The sequence below is a fragment of the Saccopteryx bilineata genome, chromosome 3 (assembly GCF_036850765.1).
Source record: "Saccopteryx bilineata isolate mSacBil1 chromosome 3, mSacBil1_pri_phased_curated, whole genome shotgun sequence".
In the NCBI taxonomy this organism is placed as follows: Eukaryota; Metazoa; Chordata; class Mammalia; order Chiroptera; family Emballonuridae; genus Saccopteryx; species Saccopteryx bilineata.
Genome location: NC_089492.1, coordinates 208,849,683 through 208,874,127, shown reverse-complemented (window position 1 = coordinate 208,874,127; position 24,445 = coordinate 208,849,683). Strand labels below are relative to the sequence as shown.

Below are 24,445 nucleotides of genomic sequence, written 5' to 3'. Positions count from 1 at the left end.
AGATAATAGGTGGGAAACTTTTGTGGGGTCCCAGTTTCCCCACCAGCCTGCTGTGTAACCTTCTTAAGTCCCTGAACCACTTCTCCATTACTTTGCTCCTGAGAATATTAGAGGTTTGGACAAAATGAGCTCATTGGTTCCCTCCACCTCAAAATGCTGCATACTCTGGGAATAAGGCTCGGGGTAAGATTTTGCTTGGGGCTAAGATGTAAAGTGTAGGCAAAACAGGAAGGTTCTGTTGAAGTGTGTCCCCAGTGACAGTCCTCTGACATTGATGGACATTCACACCAGTCCAGCATCATCTGTGACCAGTGCCTCACTTACAGATCAGGCTTCCATCTGTGGTCTGAACAGTCTCCACGCAGGGGCTAGCAGAGCCTGGGCCTGTTCTGCTCTCCAGTCCAGAGGACTGTGTGATTAATTGAAAGCCAGGGAAGACTGCAGCGACAAGAGAAGCTCATGAACCTATTCACAGCACTCAATGTCTTTTCCCTTGCTGGGAGTCCAGACTCCAGGAGGCCGGTTTCTACGCTGGGTGGCTGAGTGTCCTGGCCAGGATTTGAGGCCTCCTTAACTCTGGAGGCAATCTTGGGGATTATGCTTCAACAGTCACTGTCTAGGAACTCCACAGGAGCTGGAGGATGTAGCCTATCAAAGGGTTAGGTCCATCAGATAAAATATAAGATGTCTAGTTTAATCTGAATTTCAGATAAGCAAAAAATATTTTAGCATAAGTATGTTCCATTTGGACTCTATTTGGGACATATTGCACTAAAAGTTGTTCATTGCTTATCTGAAATTCAAATTTAACTGGGTATTCAGTATTTTTATTTGCTAAATCTGGTGAGAAAAGGGAGAGGAGGTTGGTCATTTGCCATCACTCCAAATGCATTCTGGCCACTTCCTCACCTGAGCCCCAGAAGTCAGTCCTAATGGTACCTAAGTGTTGGTGTACTAAGAAGGGATCTCCCAAATTTTAAATGACTCACTGAAAAAAATGAGGCTTGGGAGTGTGTTAGTTTCCTGTTGCTGTTCTAACAACTCACAACAATACTAATTTATTATCTTATGGTTCTAGAGGACAGAAATCTGAAAGTTAAGATGCAGGCAGGGCTGCCCTCCTTTCCAAGGTGGGGGTTATAGAAGGAAATCCATTTTCCTGTTTCCAGAGACTGTCCCTATCCACATCTCCAATGTCAACAGTGACTGATCGTGTCTTTCTCGCATCATATTACTCTGACATTCTTTCTTCTGCTTCCCTCTTCCATATATATAAAAGACCCTTGTAAGTCCTGGCTAGAGGTGCAGTGGAGAGAGCGCCATCCTGGAGCACCAAGGTTGCTGGCTTGATTCTAGGGTCAGCAGCTCAACCCCGGGGTCATCAGTTTAAGCCTCAGTCAGGGCACATATGAGAAGCAATCAATGGCACAACTAAGTGGAACAATGAGTTGATCCTTCTCTCTCTCTTTCTCTCTTTCTCCCTCTTCTCTCAATAAATAAATAAATAAATAAATAAATAAATAAATAACCCTTGTGATAATATTCGGTCCACCCAGATAATCCAAAAATAAAGTCAGGTGATGAGCAACCTTAATTTCATGTGCAATCTTAATCCCCCTGGCCATGCTACATAATGTAGTCACAGGTTCTGTGGGGGAGGGTGTGGACATCTCTGGGGGACAGTGTTTTCCTACCACAGACAGTGTTCCAGTGTTGCTTCTCCTCCCTGTAGTTTGCTCACGGAGTCCCAGACCTGGTACTGAAGGACATTGCCTGCAGTGAGACCCTCCTGGAGCGCTTCATAATCTTCAGCCAGCGCCGAGGGGCGCAGACAGTACGTGAGGCCCTGTGCCCCCTCTCCCAGGGCACCCTTCAATGGATGGAAGACACTTTGTATGCCAATGTGGACTTCTTCAAACTCTTTCACGTGGTAAGGGAGGTATTTAGCTTCTTGCCTCTTGGAAGGTGATTCCTGGGGCAGCAGGGCCTGGTGGCAGGCCACTGGAGGCCTGTAAATTGACAGTCAAGGAGGACATGACCCTGGTGTTCAAAATAATCTTTGAGAAAGTTCCAGGTTCCAAAGGCATACTGACTGATAGTATATGTATAGCACTGGCCCAGGCTCACTGGGTATGTGGTTGTGACAGGGCTGAGTCAACTCCAAAGGGGATAAATTCTCTCTACCACCATCAGTGGCGTGGCGAGGAGGAGGAGACCCAGTTTGACTCCATGCTCTTCCATTTCCTAGCTAGGTGACCATGGACAACACAGCTGACTTTTTCTGGCCCCATCACTCATCTGTAAAGCAAATAAATACTTTATAAAGTAGTAGAAAAATAAAAATGAAAAAATATATGTGAAGCATTTAATACATTTTGATAAACAAGAGCTTTACACTCTCTGCTCTGGGTCTGCTCTTGACCCCAGTGGTTGTTTCTGGGTATAAAAAAATAATAGAGAAAATGTTATAGTCTCAAAAATTTGGAAAGCCCTGATCTACCTCAACGCTGTGTTCCAGAACTGCATCCCGACACACTTCTTGGGACCTGGTAACATTTCCTTTTCACTGAAAGGGAGTGATGAGAGGGTACAATGCGAAGGATCTGTAGGGCAGCAGTTCCCTTGAGAGTGTATGGAAATCGTCAGGGAAGCTGGTAAAAGATGCAAGTTCTAAATTCCTACCCCCAGAGATGGATTCAGGGGATCTGGGCCTGGCTCAGAATCTGCCCTACTACCTTAGGAACTCACTGTTGGCCACGCTTTATGAAAAGTAGAATCCTTCAGAGAAAGGAACATTATAATGTTTCTAGCATTGAACTGTAGTCTCCCTCCCTCCCTCCCTCCCTCCCTTTCTTCTTTCCTTGTGCCTACATTTTAATTTCCGGAACTATGTTGTGAGGAGTGTCAGTCACTGAGAGCTTAGTTGAGAAATTTATGTTTTGGCCTTTTTATGGTTGCTCTCTCAAGTCCCAGAAAACCCTCTCTCAGATTTTCTTAAAAACCAAGATGAAGGTTTTTAAAAATGAAACAAGATCACACAGTTTCTGGCAGAGTTAACATTTGATTCCTTTCAGTGTGTCTTTCTCTTAGAATGTTCTTCTACAGTGTTCCCGGCTCCAGAGTGGTAAGAGGGGTCAGGGCCTATGGAGGCTACTGAGATCTCCCAGGGCCCCCAAAATGGTCTTTCAGCTCCCCACACTGCAGAAAGAATAAAAAGCCATGTGGTTTAAACTTCTATGTCCCAAGTTCCAAGGGAACCAGATTTCAGACACACTCCTTGGTTTGTTTCCAGAATCAGACAGAAGAGTAAGATGATAACAATCCCTTATCCTGGGTAGTGAACATGAGCACAGCTAGGAGACCGTACCTGTGTTTGTGGAGCTGTTGGAGGTACCCTGGGCACCAGGGTTCTGCAATCCTCTGGAAGGGGGGCGGGGCCTTCATCTCTTTTTGGAGGAACTTGGAGGCTGGTTTAGGTAAATGTCCCTTTTCAGGCACGACCAGTCATTCTGGGGGACAGTTCTAGAAGTAGCAGGATAAAGGGGACCTTAGGCAAACTTTATTAGGGATTAGGCCCAAACTCGGGCCACAGATTTCAGAATATTTATTTATCAGACAAGAAAAACCAGAAAGTCTTTCTGCCCTTACAACCTGCTTTGGCAAGGGCTAGAATTTAGAAGTCAGAAGAGAACTTTGTCCGATTGCCTTCCCTGACCTGAGATGGGCCCTGCATGTTTGCTCACCAGCTCTGTACACATGTCCACGCACTCAGACGTGAACTGGGCTCCGTGAGGTGCCAGGCATGTGCTGAAGCCAAGGCTCTGAGGGTGCCCCTCCCATCCTCACTGAACTCTGTTAGCCTCAAGACAAGCAGACAGACCATGTTGTAGTAGCACAGCTCAGAAATGCCAACTCCGACAGCATCTGGGCCCTAGGGTAGAGGTTCCCAGCCAGGCTGCAAATTAAATCACCCAAGGAGCTTTTCAAAATTGAGAATGCCCAGCCCCACTCACTCCCTGAGATTCTTATTCAGCTGGTATTTAGTATTTTTCAAAGCTCCCCAGGTCGTGCCAATGTCCAGCCAGGGTTGAGAATTACCGGCCTAAAACATAGGAGTTTTTGTTTTGTTTTTAATTGATTTTAGAGAGCGAGAGTAAGAGAAAGGGAGAGAGAAACACATCGATTGTTGTTCTACTTATCTATGCATTCACTGGTTGATTCTTGTTTGTGATTGACCGGGAATCAAACCATAACCTTGGTGTATGGAGACAACGCTCTAAGCATCTGAACATAGGAGTTTGATTTACAATCTCAATTTTGTACGGCAAGCGTAACACTAATAGTGCCCCAAACACCTCTAAGGTTTCAAAGCACTTTTATCTGATCACCCACAAGACCAGGGTGCTGTGGAGACACATCCTCTCTGCTGATCTCCTTCCAAAGCTGTTGAGTGGCCCAGAAACCAGGGTGAGACAGGGCCTTTTTCTCCTGCTCATCTCTATGGGGGGAGACAGGACCAAAACAGGTCACATGGGCCCCAAGCAAAGAGGACAAATACCCTTTCTGGTGCCCTTCAAATGTGCTTTTTCATCTGACAAACAGAGCAGCTAAACATTAAAAAAAAAACCCAAAAAACTAATAAGAAAACCTGTAAGAAATTACAGGCATTAAGGCAGAATTTTTACTTTTATTGTCAGTATCCATCCATACAGTGTTTTTAGAAAAACAACCCGGAGGGGAAATAGAAAAGCTCAGGGCAGACCCTGCGACCCTTTGAGAGGGGTGGTGTGTGTGTGTGTGAGGGCCGGGGCTGTGCTGCCCGGCTGGGCGGCCTCTCTGGAACGAGGCTGTTATTGCAGCTGGTTGGCTGGCAGCCACGCGAGGCTACAGTGCGGGGACCGAATGCCGGGCCTGCTGTTCTCCCGGGCTGTTTCTCATGTGCACGTTCGCCAGTGTGTAAATAAGATTTCAGTAAATGCCACGTCAGGGCTCACTAAAAAAGAGGGACAATCCCAGCAAACCACTGTGAGGGCACCTGCCCCTGCTGTGTAAGGAGAGGGGAGTGTGTGTGTGTGTGTGTGTGTGTGTGTGTGAGAGAGAGAGAGAGAGAGAGAGAGAGAGAGAGAGAGAGGGAGAGAGAGAGAGAGAGAGTTGTGAGGAGGGAGGGTAGAGGGGAGTACAACCTCCTGCCCCTGAAACCCAGGGAGATGAGAGAATTGGTGAGGGGCTTTGGGGGTTAGCACAACTGGGGCCAGCTGTGTTTTCCTTTCGCCCTTTGGAGTTTGAAATGAGTGTTGTCATCCTCAAATAATCCAAACGCGGGACCGTGGCCTTACCCCACTCACCCGTCCCCCTATGGACACTTAGGTACATTTGCTCGCACATGCGCGCCCAGTGGATGCCCGGAGAATTAGGCAGGCTGGGAAAGAAACAAGCAGCCAGGTGGAGGGGTTTCTCCCGGGAGATTTATCCCCTTTTGGTTTCACCTCGGTTGAAAGCCTAAAAGAGCTTGTCTTCACCTGTGGTCTTTCTGGCTCTCCGCCCCCAGCTTGAAACCCAGCAGTTCAGACCTGGGTCCACAGTCCCTGACTGCCAACATTACCTGAAACGTTTCACACCTCATAAAAATTGATGTGTCAGTTTCGGGTGAGAGGTGGGAACGTTTCCCCGTCTGATTTGGCCAGAGGCAAGCATGCCCCTCCTCCTCCTTCTCCTCCCTTTGGATCCTTCCTGTTTTCTCTCCCACTTTGGTGCACAGCTTTGAAATCTTGCTGAGAAGCAAATCTGTCCCTTCTGCTCTGATGTTTATTTGTGGGAGTTCTGCAGGGGAACTGAGTTGGGTGCCAAGACCTGCCACACTGCTGGGAAATCTAAGTTTCCCTCCCTTCCCCCTCAATGGATGTTGATAGAGGAAATCTGGCCTCCCCAGGATTTCGGCCCATGGTTTTCCCCTTTGCAGCTGCTTCCAGTGTGCCATGATTCAGCTTTCTTTCCTTCCTCTCAACTATTACTCTGCCATGTTTTCTTTTTCTTTTCTGACTTTATTTTACCCATGTCTCTTGGACTATGGGGTGGCTGAATGTTGTGTTCTGGGAAAGAAAGAACGCTGTCTTGGGGTCCTTTGGAGACTCCCTGCTCCTTTCAATGTCCTGCTTTGTTCTTGGCTCTGCTCCCTAAATTTCTGAATCATGGGGAATAAATGTGGGTGGACTGTCTGCTGCCTAGTGTGAGCTGGCCAGTGTGGTTTGTGCTCTCTGTGATCATTCATTGAGGTTTGCTAACTTTTAGCTATGACTTTCAATTTTCAGACGGTAATGGTACGTCAAAATTCTCTGGAAGAGCCCTACACCTCCAGGACTTTGCATTGAGGTCCCATTAATTCCTTATCTTCATGATTTCCTCTCCCTTCTGATTCCCGAATCTTTAGACTATCACCTTTCTCCCACTTCTGTGCGAGGGCTTTTGGAGGGAGGAAGAGAAAGGGGTGATGCCCAGTGCCAGCAGGACGGGGTAAGGGGGTGAGCAGCAGGCTGATAGGTGAAAACAAAGCAAAACTAGAAAATAGTTGTGGTTTTTTTAAAAAAAATTATTAAGCTACAGCAAGTAAATTAAATTTACAGTGTTAGAATTTGTTTCTGCCTGCATCTACAAAACTGTGTCTATTGCAATCAAAATCTCCCCTGGGTGAACAGATTTCAATGAAGAAAAAATAAAAAGACAGTGGGAAGAGGAACATTAATGTACAGTAAAGTGCATGAGGCCTACAGGCTGGATTGTCACTGGCCTGACGTGACTTCTCTTGGGCTCTAGCCATCCAGTAGGCCAGGGTTTATTTTCATGACAGATCAGATCAGGTGTTGTTTATATGAATTTAAAAAGAAAAAAGTGCTGAGAAGTCAAAACTAAAGTCATTTAGGATACGAGCAGGCCCCTGTGAAGACTGCTCGTAAGTTAATGGGTCCTGGGGTCCTGGCCTTTATTGAGTAGATATAGACTGAGCACAACGTATTAGGCACCAGCTTCTCTCCAGAGTAAACTGGTTTGAAGAAAGATTTTGGCCTCATATTTCTTATCTCCCCAGTCTTTTACCTTCTTACAGATGAGAACTACCTTTGAAAATCTTACAACAGCTCTAAATCTTTTCCCTAGAGAAATACAGACACAGACACACAGGAAGTGGGGGCTCATGGAACCTCGGAAGCCAGACACCAGGTTAAGAGCTTTGGCATTAAAATTCTTTTCCTGCCTATCATTAGTATACATCCTTTTCTAACAGGTATCAGTATAGCCACAGGTTCTTCCTTAACTCTCTTTATGAGTAATCAGCTTCTCTCCTGAGTAGGGGACCCACTGGTGAGAGGGCCAGACAGTGCGCAGCCCACTTGAGCACAGGAAGATCTCCTGGTGGCCAGGAGACTGGGTCCTGGCTCTGCGTTGGCCCCTAACTTGTGTCATTTAAAAGGATCTCAGCCTCTCCATTTGTAAGGTCATGATAACAAGGCCTGTGTTACATATCGCATGGGATGGTAGTGGCATTTACATTAGAGAAGAGATGGAAAAGCACTTTGAAACAAAAAGCATTTTGCTCTTGCCAAAGCAAGAACACAGCCACTTTGCAGAGGGCCCTGCTGTTCCACCATCATTGTTCCACTCCCAGAAATGTCCCCCACAAACACTTAGGTGCAGCATTCTCCTTCCTCAGACCCCTCTGACTAGTAAAAAATCTGTCTCATGGAGTGACCTTTTGACTGCCCCTAGATTCCAAACTCAGTTTTGCTTTCATCAGCTACAAATACCAGGACTGAAGTCACAATGGAAAGAAAAGGTCTAGTTTCTGTTGAGCTGAAGAGAATCCCATAACTTGTCTGTTCACATACCCCCACATCCCACCCTCTCATCAGACATTCTGTCCCCTTCAGTCCTGGGAGACAGCATGTCTCTGTGATCTCTCCCACTAGAGACAGTTTGGCATTTCCACCCACCCCTGCCCCCCATCTCTGAGTGATTTTGTCTGAATTCTCCACTCATGACGCATTTCCTGGTACTCAGGGTGCCCCCTCTGGTTGCTCCCTCACCACTGAAGCCAGCTTCCTTTCTTTTCATCTGATGTTTAACAACTGACAGGTTGCAACAAACATGCTTTAAGTCCACATTCTCCTAGTTGCCTAGCAACAACTTCCCTACCGGATAAATCTGGATTTCCTGTAGCAGCGCAGGACTGAGCACAGGGGGTTACTGTCTGTCCACAGCTTCATCTGCTTTTTACCTCTGTCTGGGTGCTTTCAAGACAGCAGCACATCCTTCACTCCAGAACCTTCCACCAGCTTCCACAAGCCATGTCATCCCTTTAAAGACACTGTTAACCTATAGCAGGGGTCCCCAAACTACTGCCCGTGGACCGCATGCGGCCCCAAGGCCATTTATCTGGCCCCTCTGCACTTCCGGAAGGGTACCTCTTTCATTGGTGGTCAGTGAGAGGAGCATAGTTCCCATTGAAATACTGGTCAGTTTGTTGATTCAAATTTACTTGTGCTTTATTTTAAATGTTGTATTTGTTCCCGTTTTGTTTTTTTACTTTAAAATAAGATATGTGCTGTGTGCATAGGGATTTGTTCATAGTTTTTTTTATAGTCTGGCCCTCCACTGTCCTTCACGGTCTGAGGGACAGTGAACTGGCCCCCTGTGTAAAAAGTTTGGGGACCCCTGACCTATAGTTACCTATTTACCCTGGTGTTAGGTAGATTCCCATCTTAGAAATCAATACTGTTTTTCCACATGACCTTCTTTGAATCAGAGAAAGTAAAATAAATTGAAGTCATAAGATGATCCCTTTGTATGATGGCAACATGGAATCTATATATTTAATTAGCCCATTGGGTACAAATAATCAGCAGCTACTGCTCAAACAATATTTTTAGTAGCTAGGGCCTTGTATCCATTTCTTAGGTATATATGCTCAAAGGCCAAGGACTCCTCACACCAACCACAGCTGATGGGAGATGATAGAGACATAACCTTTCCGAAGCCCTATTTGTATATCCATCCTCCTTAAGAGGTCTAACCAGGCCTTGAACCTAAGTTGGCGGTACTAAGTCCTGTTGTGGAATGGAAGTGTTACTTGTTTTGCAAATTAAGAGAATTGTTTGGCATAGGAAGCAATGTGTGTGTGTGTGGGGGGGTGTATGTGTGTGTGTGTGTGTGTGTGTATTTGTTTGTGATTGTAATACTTGTCATTTAGACTATGACCTTTTTTCTAGAAATGTGTTTACATTTCCACTCAATCAACTTACATCCTCTTCCAGTTCTTCTGGCAAGAACAACCCATGAGACTTTGAATAGATAATCGGGGAACCAAAGGAAGGTTATTTTATAATTTATGGCAATATCATTCAGACAGTTGGTGACCAGGCTTAGTGGAAGTTTGCCAGGGAAGGGGTGAGGGAGAGGCTTTGGTCTGAGACGTAAGTGGTGTCTAAAACAGAGGTATGAGTCCAGACTCTCATTTATCATACCCACTGGGAAAAGGTAGAAGAGTCTGGAGATCAGTACATATTTGAGTAATGAGTATTATTAAATAATTAACAAGACTGAAAAAGTGTGTTAACAGGACATAAAAATGCGTTTCAAACTGTTGTCACCCTGGTTCCCTCTCTGCCAAATTCCTGCTCTTGTTCTTTCTCATCTGACCACCTCTCTAGTCACTCTCTCTTGCTGACTCTCCTCACGTCCCTCCCTCGGCCAGGAATTCCTGGCCCTCCCTTTCCATGTACAAACACAGCCCTCACCCTCACTATTGCCAACTGGTTTTTCAAACATCAGATCAAATGTCACCTTCCCTGTCCCCAAGTGGAATTGACCTCACTCCCTTCCTGTAAGTCACCATCATATTTGTTTTAGAGACATACTTCTTGGAGCCTAAAACTTCAACAGATCCGGTCTCTTTCCACTAGATTATAGTTAATTTACTCATTAATTAACCCACAGCTACCTACTTACCCTGGCTGGGTAGCCCAGTTGGTTGGTGTGTTATCCCAATGTGCGCAAGTTGTGGGTTTGATCTCCTGTCAGGCACATGCAACCAATGAATGCGTGATTGGGTGGAACAGCAAGTAGATATTTTCTCTCTCTCACTCTCTCCTTTCTTCTCTCTAAAATCAAGAAATAAAAAATTATTTTTAATTAATACAATGCATATCCATTAAGCATCTACTATATAGCATCTCTTAAAGATATAAAAACAAAATAAAGCCTATTTCTATGCTTAATAAGTTTACAGTGTAGTGGAAAGATACATTAAAAATAATTGCAAGCCAATATAAAAGTGATAAATAAATGCACTGAGAATTCTAGGAGCAGCTAAAAGAGGCACCTGACCCACGGGGAAGGGAGTCAAGAGGAGCATGGTAGTGAGGGGAAGAGACCATTTGCAGAAGGAGAGGTGGCTTTGGATGAGCTGACTCTGGCTGTGGGGCAGCATAAGGATGGGTAGAATGGGGTGGCTTGGCGTTTTATCTATTAGGCCCTGAAGTAATAGGTGTGGTATCCAAGAGTTGCAAGCTTTGCAGAGGCCTAAGAAAAGCTTTGAGACTCAAAAAAAAAAATTATGGCTATGAAATACAAACAAAAACTTTCTAATTGAAATTAAAAAACATTAAATTGAATGTTTAAGGGAGGTAATACTATTAAACTTTATTGTTAATTTAGCATGCATAAAAAGGTTTTATTTATTGATTTTAGAGAGAAGGAACGGAAAGGGGGAGAGAGAGAAAGACATTGATTTATTGTTCCACTTATTCATGTGTTCATTGGTTGATTCTTGTATGTGCCCTGATTGATGGATTTTACCCACAACCTTGGTGTATGAGGGCGACACTCTAACAGCTGAGCTACCCAGCCAGGGAAGTAGTCATAAAATTTGAAATTCAATAACTAATTTATAGTTCAGGTTTGTCTGCTTTACAAACAGTCATAGTATTTGCAATGATCACTGAGAAATCATACCAGATTGTTAAATGAGTTGCTCAAGGCCAATTAATTTTAAAAACAAAATTAACAGCTTTATAAATGTATATGTAGATGTCTATCTCTATTGGGAGATAGATATTAATACAGATAGATATGGATAGAGAACAGGGACTTTTCAATGAGCTGAATTTGAGTTTTAAGACCAGTGTGCCTAGAGACAATGGAGGTGAAGGAGAGGGAAGGGAGGGAAGACGCCCTCTAAGGCAAAACACGGCCACAGATAATCTCCAGCCCACGGGGTAGTGAGGAAAACAGACAAACTGATAGAGAAGGGGAAGGAATTAAAAGTGATAGAGCTGGTGACTCATTGATGTCCAATCTCTGGAGTCATGATTGTGACAGTTTCTTATATTCTGTGCCTCTGAGCTCCTAAGCCCCTCTTTGGTATCTTCCCATCGTCTAGGACTTGAATGATTTTGTTTTTTCCTACACAACTTCTTTGGACTCCAGAAGACTCACGCTGCCCCACGCTCAGATCCAGACCCTGTTTCTAGATCTCTAGGCAGCAGATTTTGACAATGGAATTGGAATAGGGGAAGATCGGTGATGACTTCCAAGCTTCTAGCTTTGGTGACTGGGTAGAAAGTGGTGCCATCTTGGTCAAATAAGTTTGTAAATATGATATATAAGTTTGCTCGCTTATAGTTTGCATTGGGTGTGGGGAACAGGCTGTAAGTAGGCAGGGTTCCCACCCTAAGTGACTTTGTATCAGAGACTTCCTTGTTTGTATATTGGATTAAAGGTTTTGATTTCTACACTATAAAATGGGGCAGACGGGGAGCTTGCTCTCTCTCGGTTCCTGAGATTAGTATTAGAGGGGACAGCAGAGAAAGGCCACATAGAGGAGAGGAGAAGCAGCCAAAATGGCTGAGTGCTGAAGGAGAAGCCAGTTTGTGCAGAGTTTGTGCAGAGAGAAGGAGATGGGGAACAGAAGTGAATAAGGCTGGTGAGGTAGAAACCTTTGATTCTAGGAAACTCGGATAAGTCAGTGGCTTTGGGAGCCCTGAATGGAAAGGGAAGTGTTTTCCCACTGTGTGTATTTCTTTCCCACTGGGTTCAAACTAGGATTAAAGCTAATGGCCCACCAGTTCTTGGCTCCATTGTTTTATTACCATTTGTTCGAATAAAATGCTAACCTGCATGGGACAGGCAGCTGTGAAAATGGCCGTGGCTACTGGCTTTACATGCCATCAACTAGAAAAGGGTGCACAGAAACAGAAGTTGCTTTGAAGAAAGATGACATGATCAATTTAGGATAAGTTGGATCTGAATTGGATATGTAAGTTTGGAGTTTTGGGGAGAGGTCTGGGTTGGAGATGCAGACATAGAAGTCATCAACAAATGATAAAGAGACTAAGATTACCCAGGGAGAGTGTGCAGAGTGAGAAGAAGATGATATGGAGACCCTTGGGGACCTCAGCACTGAAGGAGAAGGTGGAGGTAGGCAGAGGAGCTTGAGGGAAAGGCAGAGAAGGAACAGAGACAGCCATGTGAGAGCAATGACACAGATGTCAAAGAAGGAAAAGGACATGATCAAAAGTGTCAAGAAAAGCAGAGAAGTCTGAAAAGATAAGAACCCACAGTGTCCATTAGACTTAATTACTAGGCAGAAACTAGGGTCCAGGTTAAAGCTTCTTAACAGCAGGGTGAGGGTGGAATATAGGGAAGAGTTGGTGAAAAAGAAAGTCCCTGAATGTGGGCTGCTTTTCCAAGCAATGTAGAAATACAGGGTGGGGGACGGAGTTAGACTGCAGCTCCAGGGGGATGAGGAACCAGAGGAAGTTTTTTTTTTTTTTTTGTATTTTTTCTGAAGCTGGAAACGGGGAGAGACAGTCAGACAGACTCCCGCGTGCACCCAACCGGGATCCACCCGGCACGCCCACCATGGGCGATGCTCTGCCCACCAGGGGGCGAAGCTCTGCCCCTCTGGGGCATCGCTCTGTTGCGACCAGAGCCACTCTAGCGCCTGGGGCAGAGGCCAAGGAGCCATCCCCAGTGCCTGGGCCATCTTTACTCCAGTGGAGCCTCGGCTACGGGAGGGGGAGAGAGAGACAGAGAGGAAGGAGAGGGGAGGAGTGGAGAAGCAGATGGGCGCTTCTCCTGTGTGCCCTGGCCGGGAATCAAACCCGGGACTTCTGCATGCCAGGCCGATGCTCTACCACTGAGCCAACCGGCCAGGGCTGGAAGTTCTTTTTTTCATGTATGGGAATCTTGAGCACGTATACATCATAATAATGATAGGAAGGCCAAAGGTTCTTAAAGTGAGATTCTTGAAAGTAAACCTCAGAAAGAGAGGACTTTGCTTTGCTCATTGCTATACCCCCAACACCAGGCACACAGTAGACAATACATATTTGTCAAAATGTATAACCCTCATTTAGAAACTGCAGTTGGCTGTAAGTAACAGAATGCTGAAAAGCAGTGGGTTTCATTTTCCCCCTGAAGCAGAGGGCAGTGGTGGGCATTCAGGAATGCTCTGGAAGCTGGATATTTGGTTGAATGTCATCCTGAGTATTTCTGTGTGCTGGTTCTGATGGATATTAACATTTTAATCAATAGACTGAGCAAAGCCCTCCCTAATGTGAGTGGGCCTCATCCAATCAAAGGCCTGAACAGAACAAAAGGGCTGACCCTCCCCTAGGTAAGAGAGAATTTTTCCTGTGTGACTGCCTTTGAACTGGGGCATTGGCTTCTTTTCTGCCTTCAGACTCAAACTAAATCATCAGCTCTTCTCAGGTCCCCAGACGGCCACTCACCCTGCAGATCTTGGGATTTGCCTACCTCCGTAATTACATAAACCAATTATTCATAATAAATCTCTTCATCTACAAATGCATATACTATATATATATATATATTATACTGGAAGTCCTCCCTTAACATCTTTGGCAAGTTTTATGACTTTAAGCAAAACAATGTACATATAAGAAAACCAATTTTACCATAGATTAATATAAATAAGAGTTAAGTTGATATGACATCTTACCAACATTATAATGAAATGACATTTAATCAAACAACATTGAACAAACTGTTATTCAAGAACCTGCCATATATAATATAATATAAGTAATATATTTATATATATAATATATATATATTATATATAGTGGTACCTTGACACACGAGCACTTTAAATCATGAGCAATTTGAGAGACAAGCAGTCACGAGCGAGATTTTTTGCTTTAAGTCACAAGTGGATTTTTGAATCACAAGCTTCTGCCACCCTCCACTAAATAGCCTGCTGAACGTTCTGAAAGGGAGGAAGAAACAAACTTCCATGGAAAGGTTTTTGTTGAAATGACCTCTAAGTGAAAGCGAGGAAAGCGTGACAAAAAAGTCAAAAGTCAGTGAAGAAAATGATAATTGTTGAGCAAATGAGTTTGTAAAATTTGTATTTTCTGAGTTTGCTCACTTTTATTGTTAAAAATGGCGCTGGGAAGCTGTTTGTGAAATTGCTAATTACCTTCCTGCTTGGGAAGGGTCATTGTTATGCTAATGTTTCCTCCCCCTCTGCCAACATCTTTGCCTGACCTTGAAGGTAAATACACTTCATAAACAGTTTATTTCTTTACATTCTCTCTTATTATGTAAATATATTTGTATTTGTTATATATAAAGTACATTTTCTTATTTAAAAGCATATAAAACAAAAAATTCGTGTGGTTTTTGGGTGCCGGAATGAATTAATTGCATTCTCATTAGTTTAAATGGGGAAATTTGATTTGACATACAAGCAAATTGAGTCACGAGCTCAGCCATGAAACGAATTAAATTCGTGTGTCAAGATACCACTGTACATCCTACTGGATCTGTTTCTCAGGAGAATCCTGACTAATACACTGCCCTAAATGAGCATATTATTTTGTGGAGTATCATGAATATAAACAATTATACTCAGCCTGCTTGTTGCTAAAATAAAAGCATTTATATGCATGTGTGTGTGTGTGTGTGTGTGTGTGTGTGTGTGAGTGAATGACACAGTTCCTTTCTACATGAAGCTTAGTATCCATTAAGAGAGACAGATGACTCCTGACCAGGTGGTGGTACAGTGGATAGAATGTTGACCTGGGACACCAAGGTCCCAGGTTTGAAACCCCAAGGTCTCTGGCTTGAGTGCAGGCTCATCTGGCTTAAGGGTGGGCTCACTAGCTTGAATGTGGGGTTACTGGCTTGAGTGTGGGATTATAGGCATGACCTCATGGTCACTGGCTTGAGCCCAAAGGTTGCTGGGTTAAAGCCCAAGGTTGCTGGCCTGAGCAAGGAGTCACTGGCTTGGCTGGAGCCCCCTGGTCAAGGAACATAAGAAAAAGCAATCAATGAACAACTAAAGTACCACAATGGTGAGTTGATGCTTCTCATCTCTCTCCTGTCTGTCTGTCCCTGTCTGTTGCCTTCCCCCCACTTGCTAAAAAAAAAAAAAAAAAGAATAAACAGATGGCAAGTGAGGAATGGAATAATTACCAGTGGTGAGGAGTGCAAGGAAAGAAAAAGGCAAGGAGGGACCAGGCAGTGGTGCAGTGGATAGAGCGTCGGACTGGGATGCGAAGACCCAGGTTCGAGACTCCGAGGTCACCAGCTTGAGTGCGATCTCATCTGGTTTGAGCAAAAAAGCTCACTGGCTTGAACCCAAGGTCGGTGGCTCGAGCAAGGGGTTACTCGGTCTGCTAAAGGCCTGCGGTCAAGGCATATGTGAGAAAGCAATCAATGAACAACTAAAGTGTTGCAATGCGCAATGAAAAACTAATAATTGATGCTTCTCATCTCTCCATTCCTGCCTGTCTGTCTGTCCCTGTCTTTCCCTCTCTCTGACTCTCTCTCTGTTAAAAAAAATAAAAAAGAGGCAGGAGGCTTGGAAGAGCAGAGCAGGGCAAGGGCAAGCAAAGGAGCACAGAGAAAAGACTGTTATCTCCATCTGCCATGAAGACAACTGTCTTTTACATAACTGGTTGTGTTAGAAATGAGACTTGAAGGATGAGAAGTTTTTCAGGCAGAGGAAGAGAGGAGAATAGTGTAGCAGAGCTTGGAGGCATGAGAAAGAAGCCCAGTCAGTTGAAGGAGAAGTAAGAGAGAAGATTAGAGAGGGAGTCACACACTGGCTCATGAGAGGCCATGTGTGTTTAGCACTGGTATTGACCTCTCTCCTGTAGGCAATGGGAAGCCATGGAAAATCTTATTTTTTTTTTTAATTCAGTGAGAGGAGGGAGGCAGAGACAAATTCCCACATGTGCCCCAACCTGGATCCACCCAGCAACCCCATCTGGGGCTGATGCTCCGTCTATCTGGCACCATGCTCGCAACCAAGCTATTTTTAATGCCTAAGGCATCCTCAGCACCCAGGGTCGATGTGCTTCAACTAATGGAGCCATGGCTGTAAGAGGGGAAGAGAGAGAGAGAGAGAGAGAGAGAGAGAGAGAGAGAAGGGAGGGTGGAGAAGCAGATGGTTGCTTCTCCTGTGTGCCCTGACTGGGAATCGAACCCAGAACTTAATTCCTTAATATTTTCTAATTCTCAGTCATGTTCACTTTTCATTATTTCAGCTGGTTTGTTCAGATAAAAATAAAGTCCACACATGGCATGTTGTTCATGTCTCTCTTTGATCACCTTTCATCTGTAATAGATTTTAACACTGCAAGTGAGGAGAAGAACCAACAGGGCTTGGTGGTGACTTAACACTGGCAAACATTTTTTTTTTATTTTTTTTTAAATAAATTTTTATTAATGGTAATGGGGTGACATTAATAAATCAGGGTACATATATTCAAAGAAAACATGTCTAGGTTATTTTGTCATTAAATTATGTTGCATACCCCTCACCCAAAGTCAGATTGTCCTCCGCCACCCTCTATCTAGTTCTCTGTGCCCCTCTCCCTCCCCCTAACTCCCTCCCTCCCTCCCTCCCATGTCCTCCCTCCCCCCACCCCTGGTAACCACCACACTCTTGTCCATGTCTCTTAGTCTCGTTTTTATGTTCCACCAATGTATGGAATCATGTAGTTCTTGTTTTTTTCTGATTTACTTATTTCACTCCGTATAATGTTATCAAGATCCCACCATTTTGCTGTAAATGATCTGATGTCATCATTTCTTATGGCTGAGTAGTATTCCATAGTGTATATGTGCCACATCTTCTTTATCCAGTCTTCTATTGAAGGGCTTTTTGGTTGTTTCCATGTCTTGGCCACTGTGAACAGTGCTGCAATGAACATGGGGCTACATGTGTCTTTACGTATCAATGTTTCTGAGGTTTTGGGGTATATACCCAGTAGAGGGATTGCTGGGTCATAAGGTAGTTCTATTTTCAGTTTTTTGAGGAACCACCATACTTTCCTCCATAATAGTTGTACTACTTTACAGTCCCACCAACAGTGAATGAGGGTTCCTTTTTCTCCACAGCCTCTCCAACATTTGCTATTACCCGTCTTGTTGATAATAGCTAATCGAACAGGGGTGAGGTGGTATCTCATTGTAGTTTTGATTTGCATTTCTCTAATAACTAATGAAGCTGAGCATCTTTTCATATATCTGTTGGCCATTTGTATCTCTTCCTGGGAGAAGTGTCTGTTCATGTCCTCTTCCCATTTTTTTATGGGATTGTTTGTTTGTTTGTTGTTGAGTTTTATGAGTTCTTTGTAAATTTTGGATATTAGGCCCTTATCTGAGCTGTTGTTTGAAAATATCATTTCCCATTTAGTTGGCTGTTTGTTTATTTTGATATCAGTTTCTCTTGCTGAGCAAAAACTTTTAATTCTGATGTAGTCCCATTCATTTATCTTTGCCTTCACTTCTCTTGCCATTGGAGTCAAGTTCATAAAATGTTCTTTAAAACCCAGGTCCATGATTTTAGTACCTATGTCTTCTTCTATGTACTTTATTGTTTCAGGTCTTATATTTAGGTCTTTGATCCATTTTGAATTAATTTTAGTACACGGGGACAGGCTGTAGTCGAGTTTCATTCTTTTGCATGTGGCTTTCCAGTTTTCCCAACACCATTTGTTGAAGAGGCTTTCTTTTCTCCATTGTGTGTTGTTGGCCCCTTTATCAAAGATTATTTGACCATATATATGTGGTTTTATTTCTGGGCTTTCTATTCTGTTCCATTGGTCTGAGTGTCTATTTTTCTGCCAATACCATGCTGTTTTGATTATCGTGGCCCTATAATATAGTTTGAAGTCAGGTATTGTAATGCCCCAGCTTCATTCTTTTTCCTTAGGATTGTTTTGGCTATTCGGGGTTTTTTATAGTTCCATATAAATCTGATGATTTTTTGTTCCATTTCTTTAAAAAATCTCATAGGAATTTTGATGAGAATTGCATTAAATTTGTATATTGCTTTGGGTAATATGGCCATTTTGATTATATTTATTCTTCCTATCCAAGAACAAGGAATATTTTTCCATCTCATTGTATCTTTTTCGATTTCCCTTAACAATGCTTTGTAATTTTCATTATATAGGTCCTTTACATTCTTTGTTATGTTTATTCCTAGGTATTTTATTTTTTTTGTTGCAATCGTGAAGGGGATTATTTTTTTGAGTTCGTTTTTTAATATTTCATTGTTGGCATATAGAAAGGCTATGGACTTTTGTATGTTAATTTTGTATCCTGCGACCTTACTGTATTGGTTTATTGTTTCTAATAATCTTTTTGTGGAGTCCTTCGGGTTTTCGATGTATAGGATCATATCATCTGCAAAAAGTGATACCTTTACTTCTTCTTTTCCGATATGGATGGCAAACATTTTTTACCTGCTTTCTTTGTCTCTGCCTATCTGTTCTTCTTAGCCCCATTCTCCAATGGGGAAAACAAGAATTAAAGTGCTTTTCCCAGCATACACTGAAGCTATTTTCAAGGAGTTTGAAATAAGTCCTGGAAAAACCAATGCCTCTGCCCAGTGTTAAAGTTAAGGAGAGAAGATACTTCTTGGTGGTATGGTTTCAATGGTAGCTTTGCTCCTCCTATGTCTGGAAAATTCTTCTCCTGTCTAGTTTGCATGCATGAAATATCCTTTCATTTTAGAGTTAGAAAATAAGCCTGAAATGTCCTGAGAGCGTACCTAGATTTATTCTTCAGTTTCAGGGTGAGAGAGAATGCACCCTTGCACCTACAGCAGGGAGAAAGAGGAGCAGGTTGTATCGCTAGAAAGTAGTGACAGGGCTGGTCAAAGCCTAGCTCCACCTGCTTCCCTACTCTGCTGCAGCTGGATCCACCCACCCATCATTTAGGGGGAACCACATGGCAAATAAAAAGCTGAGGCTGTGGCTTGTGGTCACAAGATTTGAATCAGAATTACATGTTGAGTGTGTTAAAATGCAGATCCCCTCCCAGCCTAGTCAAAATGCACACTTGAGTTTGAAAACCACTGTTTCAAAATTTAGAATTCAGTCTTGAAAGATATAGGGTCCATGACTCAAGCAGTTTTGGAACTATGAAGAGTAAAGTCATTCATTCAGGACGTTAACCTGGTTTCCGGAAAACCAGGTTTTCACAACAGGCTGTGAGACTTAGAACCAGCCAGTGGACTTCCACACGCCTCACGTCTTTGGGAAATGCGCGCACAGTCCTGTGTCGTCGCGTGGGCCTGGAGTCACCAGGACTCTGCTATCACAGGAGAATCTGTGAGGGAACTGCTTTCTCCTTAAAACTGCCAGCAGCAGCTTGAAAGAACGGTGATGTAACTGGCTAAATATTTTACATAGCAAATACTGTGGAACAGAGGAAGCCACTCAACCTGCCTTAATGGACACAAAGGGAGCAAAGATGTGAACAATGCAGAGGAAGCCCGAGAGTGTGTACAAAGCCCAAGGGGAACGGATGGGCACCACTGCAGGCAGCCTTCCTTGCTCTCTGTTTTCCTTCCTTCAGGAAGCTTGTTTGGTGTCACTAAACCAGCAATCAGAATCATTGGGTGTGTTTCATGTCACCATGAAACTATTTGTGATTGACTAGCTCAGCAGGGTGACTTAGAATAAGAGCCTTTGGTCTTCTCAATTTGAGAAAGAAGATTGTTTCTGAAAGCAATCTTGCAGAAAAGGTCCTGTGATCAGAAAGAAGGGAGGAAATGTTTTTCCAGCATACAGGAGATCAGATAGCATTTATATGTGTGTGTGTAACTACAGATGTATTTTTAAAAATATTTTCCCTGTCAATTACAGCTTCCTAAACTCCTAGACAGCAGTTCTCAAGGTATCAATCTGAGATCCTGGGGAAGAATATTATCTGATATGTCACCCAGAATTCAAAAGGTAAGTGGCCTGATGACAGTTAGTTATAATTTAGTTTTATCTTTCCACCAATTTACCGCACTTACTATGGCAAACAAGTTAATTGTACCTCATACTTGCTCATGAAGAAATACACTTGATCTTTCCTCTAGCAGTTTCGGAGTACCTGTTTCTATCCTAAATTATCTGTGCTCCTGAGTTGAGGGCTAAAAGAAAGGACCCATCCTTCCGGTTTCACATCTAGGAAGAAATGTGATTTGTCTGGTGTGGCATAGATTATCAGTGAACTCATAATGGAATCTAAGTGTTTCTAGTACTGAGGGGGTCCATTATTCTCTTATGCTTGTCAAATCTACATATATCTATACCACAATAGTAGTAGCACACATTTATAGAATTCTTGCTGGACTAAGTGTCTTACATATATTGACTCATTTCACCACAGTGAAAGTAATTGACTTTTTTGTTGTTTTGTGGAAAATGTGCACATTTTAATTAATAACTGGTTGCACAAGCCTCTGCCCATATAGAAACTGGTCTCCCACTCAATAGATTAGAAGTGCTGGGGACATAACATTGAACAGATATGGTCACCGCCTTTGTGAAACATACAGTCCAACAGGCAAGTATGAAAAGTATTATAAGGGTGCCAAAGATGAAACATAATTTTCCCCAAACTTTTTCCTCCTCCAGAATTTTCAGCTGACTTGGGCTTAGCCAAGCTGGAAAATTATATGGTAGACTCTGTTTTCATAAAGCTAAACTCAACCTGGACAGAGTCCGAACAGAGAACATTAGGGCCAAGTGCTGTGCCCGTTGTACTGCTGGCCACCTGCTGCACTGGGAGTCTCTGCTTAACATTCTTTTATTTACAAGCATTTGAAAAATTCATACCAGTCTAATAGGGTTGAAGTTGATTGAGAATATAAAAAAAAGAAAATTCCCAAAGCATATCAACACTCTTAATTCTGTGTGGGAATTCCAGAAGTTTTCTTGCCTTTCTATAGAGCAAGTCTAAGCATTTATGAACTAGGTTGAAGCAGCTGGCCCCATTCATATTAACTGATACTCAACCATTTGACCTGGAACCACCCCTTCATCTCTGAGTGCTTGGATTAAATGAGCAACGCAATAATAACCCCTTACGGGACTGTCATAAGACTTACTGTTGTTGAAGCAATTTGAAATTTTGACTTTATTATTGAAGCCTAGACTGTGATTATAGGCATGACTCACTGTGTGGATGCTCCACGGCACTCAGTGGTTTCGGAGGGCAGGTGCTGGCATGCGGACAGAGAGGGACGACAGGTAAACAGCACTTACTGCAGCAGGGGAGCTGTTTTCAGTCTCACCTGATTGAATCCTAGTGGTTTTCAAATTCTGAAGTGCCTTTGAAAATGATTAATAACCTCAGTTAGGGGAATAAAAGAAACATTGTTTTTATTTTATAAAGCAAAGTCAGATGGCATTGTGGGAGCTGAGACCCTGGCAACGCTGGCAGCCCTTAATTTAGCTCTAAGCATCTCAGACCTACTTTCAAAAGGTGAGGCCCACTGGTACCCATACGGAGAGGAGGCCCACTGGTACCCATACGGAGAGGAGGCCCACTGGTACCCATACGGAGAGGAGGCTACCAGCCTTTTCTTAGTTGAGTGCAGAATTTTAAAAGTGTTTTTTTTTTTAGTGTTTTTCCAAATATGGAGACTTTCTCTGTTTTATATTTGCTGGGCTCTTAAAACACACACACACACACAGAAATCACAAACCACACATTTCAAGAAAATAAAAGAGTTCACATTTGGTCAAATTAAGCTAATAAGGAGATAATTTTCCAATTATAGGAAACTAAATTCTAAACTATTTTGCCAAAGAAGCTTGTTCTGACCATGCCTTTCTGAGACACAGCAATTCTGTCATCAATTTATTCCCAATTTCCCCAGTATCCCCATCTGGTAGATTAACAGGACCCAAAAACTGGTTTACAGAATAGTATTCACTACATTTCCCCAGGGACACATTCCCAGGGCATGTGGGAAGAGAGAAGTGATATTAAAATGTTTTGGGTTCCCTCTTTGATGTTCCTTAAGGCTTATTGTAGTCTCCTCTTAGGTCTTGAGTGGATGGCAGCAGACTGTCAAGAATCTGAATGTTTTCTTATAAGTGTGGAAGTCAGATGTATATGTGGAGGTCTCCCAGATACTTTGAAATTTGATTTCAAAGTAGATTATGACTCTGTCTTAAAATAACCCAATGCCTTTGTCTTGCCCCAGTTCATCCATCAACCGAGTGTTCAAGACTTGCTGTGGATGACCAGGCCCCTCACGCAGACTGGTGGCCCAGAGACCTTCACACAGCTGATGGGGAGCCTGTCTGACCTCTTGTGTGGCTACCCAGAGGGTGGAGGCTCTCGCGTGTTCTCCTTCAACTGGTATGAAGACAATAACTACAAGGCCTTCCTGGGGATTGACTCTGTGAGGAAAGAGTCTATTTATTCTTATGACAAAAGAACAAGTAAGTTTTCTGAGTCCTGTTATATATGTATAAATCAGGCTCTGATGTCAGTTAAGTGGATGGTTTGACACTTTCAAATGAAACCAGTTCCAGGGTTGACTCTCCCTTGCTCTTGTGAGGGGCCCTGGGCAAAGGGCTTCTCCTCCCAGAAAAAAAGAAAAAATCTTCCCCCTTATAGGAAGGGGGTGGTGTGCATAAAGAGTTCTGGATATGAGCCATGGAAAGATCTGAGACCCACTTGGAAAGGGAACAGAGAGGACATTTCCCACTGATCTGATTGAACTGGGGTTATGTTCTACAGGAAGAGAAGAAAGATAAATGAGGAGGCAGCCCCGAGCTGCAAGCCAAGCTCAGGTTAGAGGGGCCCTGGCAAATCAACACGGTTGTGGGATGTTTTTACAAACACAATGCAACTGAAAATCTGTGTGTAGTGCTGAATTATGTTCCCAATGGCAAGTCCTCCTTCCCACCGTTCAATATTTGGGGGGCTGGGGGAGTCCTATGGGGTAAAGGAGAGTAGAATGGGGGAAAATGCAACTGGGTGACCCTCTAGTTAAACATTAAAGAGGCAGCGAGGCATGCACCAAAAGTCATTGGGCCCTCAAATAGCCACACACAATGAAGAAGTTAAGCTTAAGCAGCTAATTGAAGGACAATCACTGAGACGAAAGCTGAGATTCCAAGGGGACACCTCATGTGGCCTCTCGGTCTCTTTCATCTGAGAGTGGCCTCTGTTCCTTGCAGTAATCACAAGCGGGCTTCTCAGCCTCCTTCTTCTAAATCAGAAGCAACCACAGGGCGAGCCCCGTCCTTTGTTCCTCTGATGAGGCCCTTATGGAGATGAACTGTGGCATTTTGTTACTTACTAATGATGAGCTTGTTATTGGTAGGGTACGGCCTATTAATTTAGGTTATTTGTCAAATCCTCCAGCCTGGAGTTGAATAAAACATGTGATTTGAACACACTAATGACCCTGTTTAGCTCTGAGCAACAGGAGTTTCTATAAAATCTGTCCCTTCTGTCCTGGCAGCGAGCTTCTGTAATGCATTGATCCAGAGCCTGGAGTCCAACCCTCTAACCAAAATAGCTTGGAAGGCCGCAAAGCCTCTGCTCATGGGAAAGATCCTCTTCACCCCCGATTCCCCTGCAGCACGCAGGATACTGAAGAACGTAAGGTCCCTGCTGGTCTTGTCCCTTCTGCCTTGGACCACACGAGAATGAGAGTGACGGGGAGAAAAGTGGGGAGAAGAGGGTGAGAGAGAGACAGAAAGGGGTCAGGGGTGGGGAAATATTGGACCCTCTTGGTAGTGAGGCTCCTGCTTGTTTTTTGTTAAGTAGACTCTTGAGTTCCTCTCCCATCATCGAAATGCTTTGTGCCTGTACCCCTGCCTGGGAACCTCCCCTCTCTACCCAGCGTACAGTGAGGTTTCCTTTCCCAGCACCTGAATTATATCCCTGAGGGAAGGGTTTGCATCCTCTGGATCCTGGCTACCTGGAATAAAGATAGGAAGGAAGAGCAACTGCTCACAGGAAGTCCAAGTCTAGCTTTAGTTAGGTTCTGAGATAATAACATTATCAATCTTGCATGTACCTCTTAGATACTAAGAAATTAGATTGTGTTAATCTGGGAGTCTGGGAAATGGCAGATTGTTCTGGAAAATATCAGTAAACTGAGAACATTAAG

The 24,445-nt window shown here is 43.5% G+C and overlaps 1 protein-coding gene across 4 annotated transcripts in view; it reads left to right on the top strand.

Annotated features, from left to right (window-relative positions):
* ABCA4 (ATP binding cassette subfamily A member 4) overlaps positions 1-24,445 on the top strand; it is a 152,654-nt gene that overhangs the window by 35,825 nt on the left and 92,384 nt on the right. For 3 of the 4 annotated variants that reach the window (XM_066268705.1, XM_066268706.1, XM_066268708.1), the window contains exons 6-9: positions 1,733-1,930; positions 20,181-20,270; positions 22,520-22,760; positions 23,792-23,931. In XM_066268705.1, the coding sequence (XP_066124802.1) occupies positions 1,733-1,930; positions 20,181-20,270; positions 22,520-22,760; positions 23,792-23,931 (669 nt within the window). The remainder of the gene's footprint in view (positions 1-1,732; positions 1,931-20,180; positions 20,271-22,519; positions 22,761-23,791; positions 23,932-24,445) is intronic. The other variant, XM_066268707.1, reaches the window with a different exon arrangement.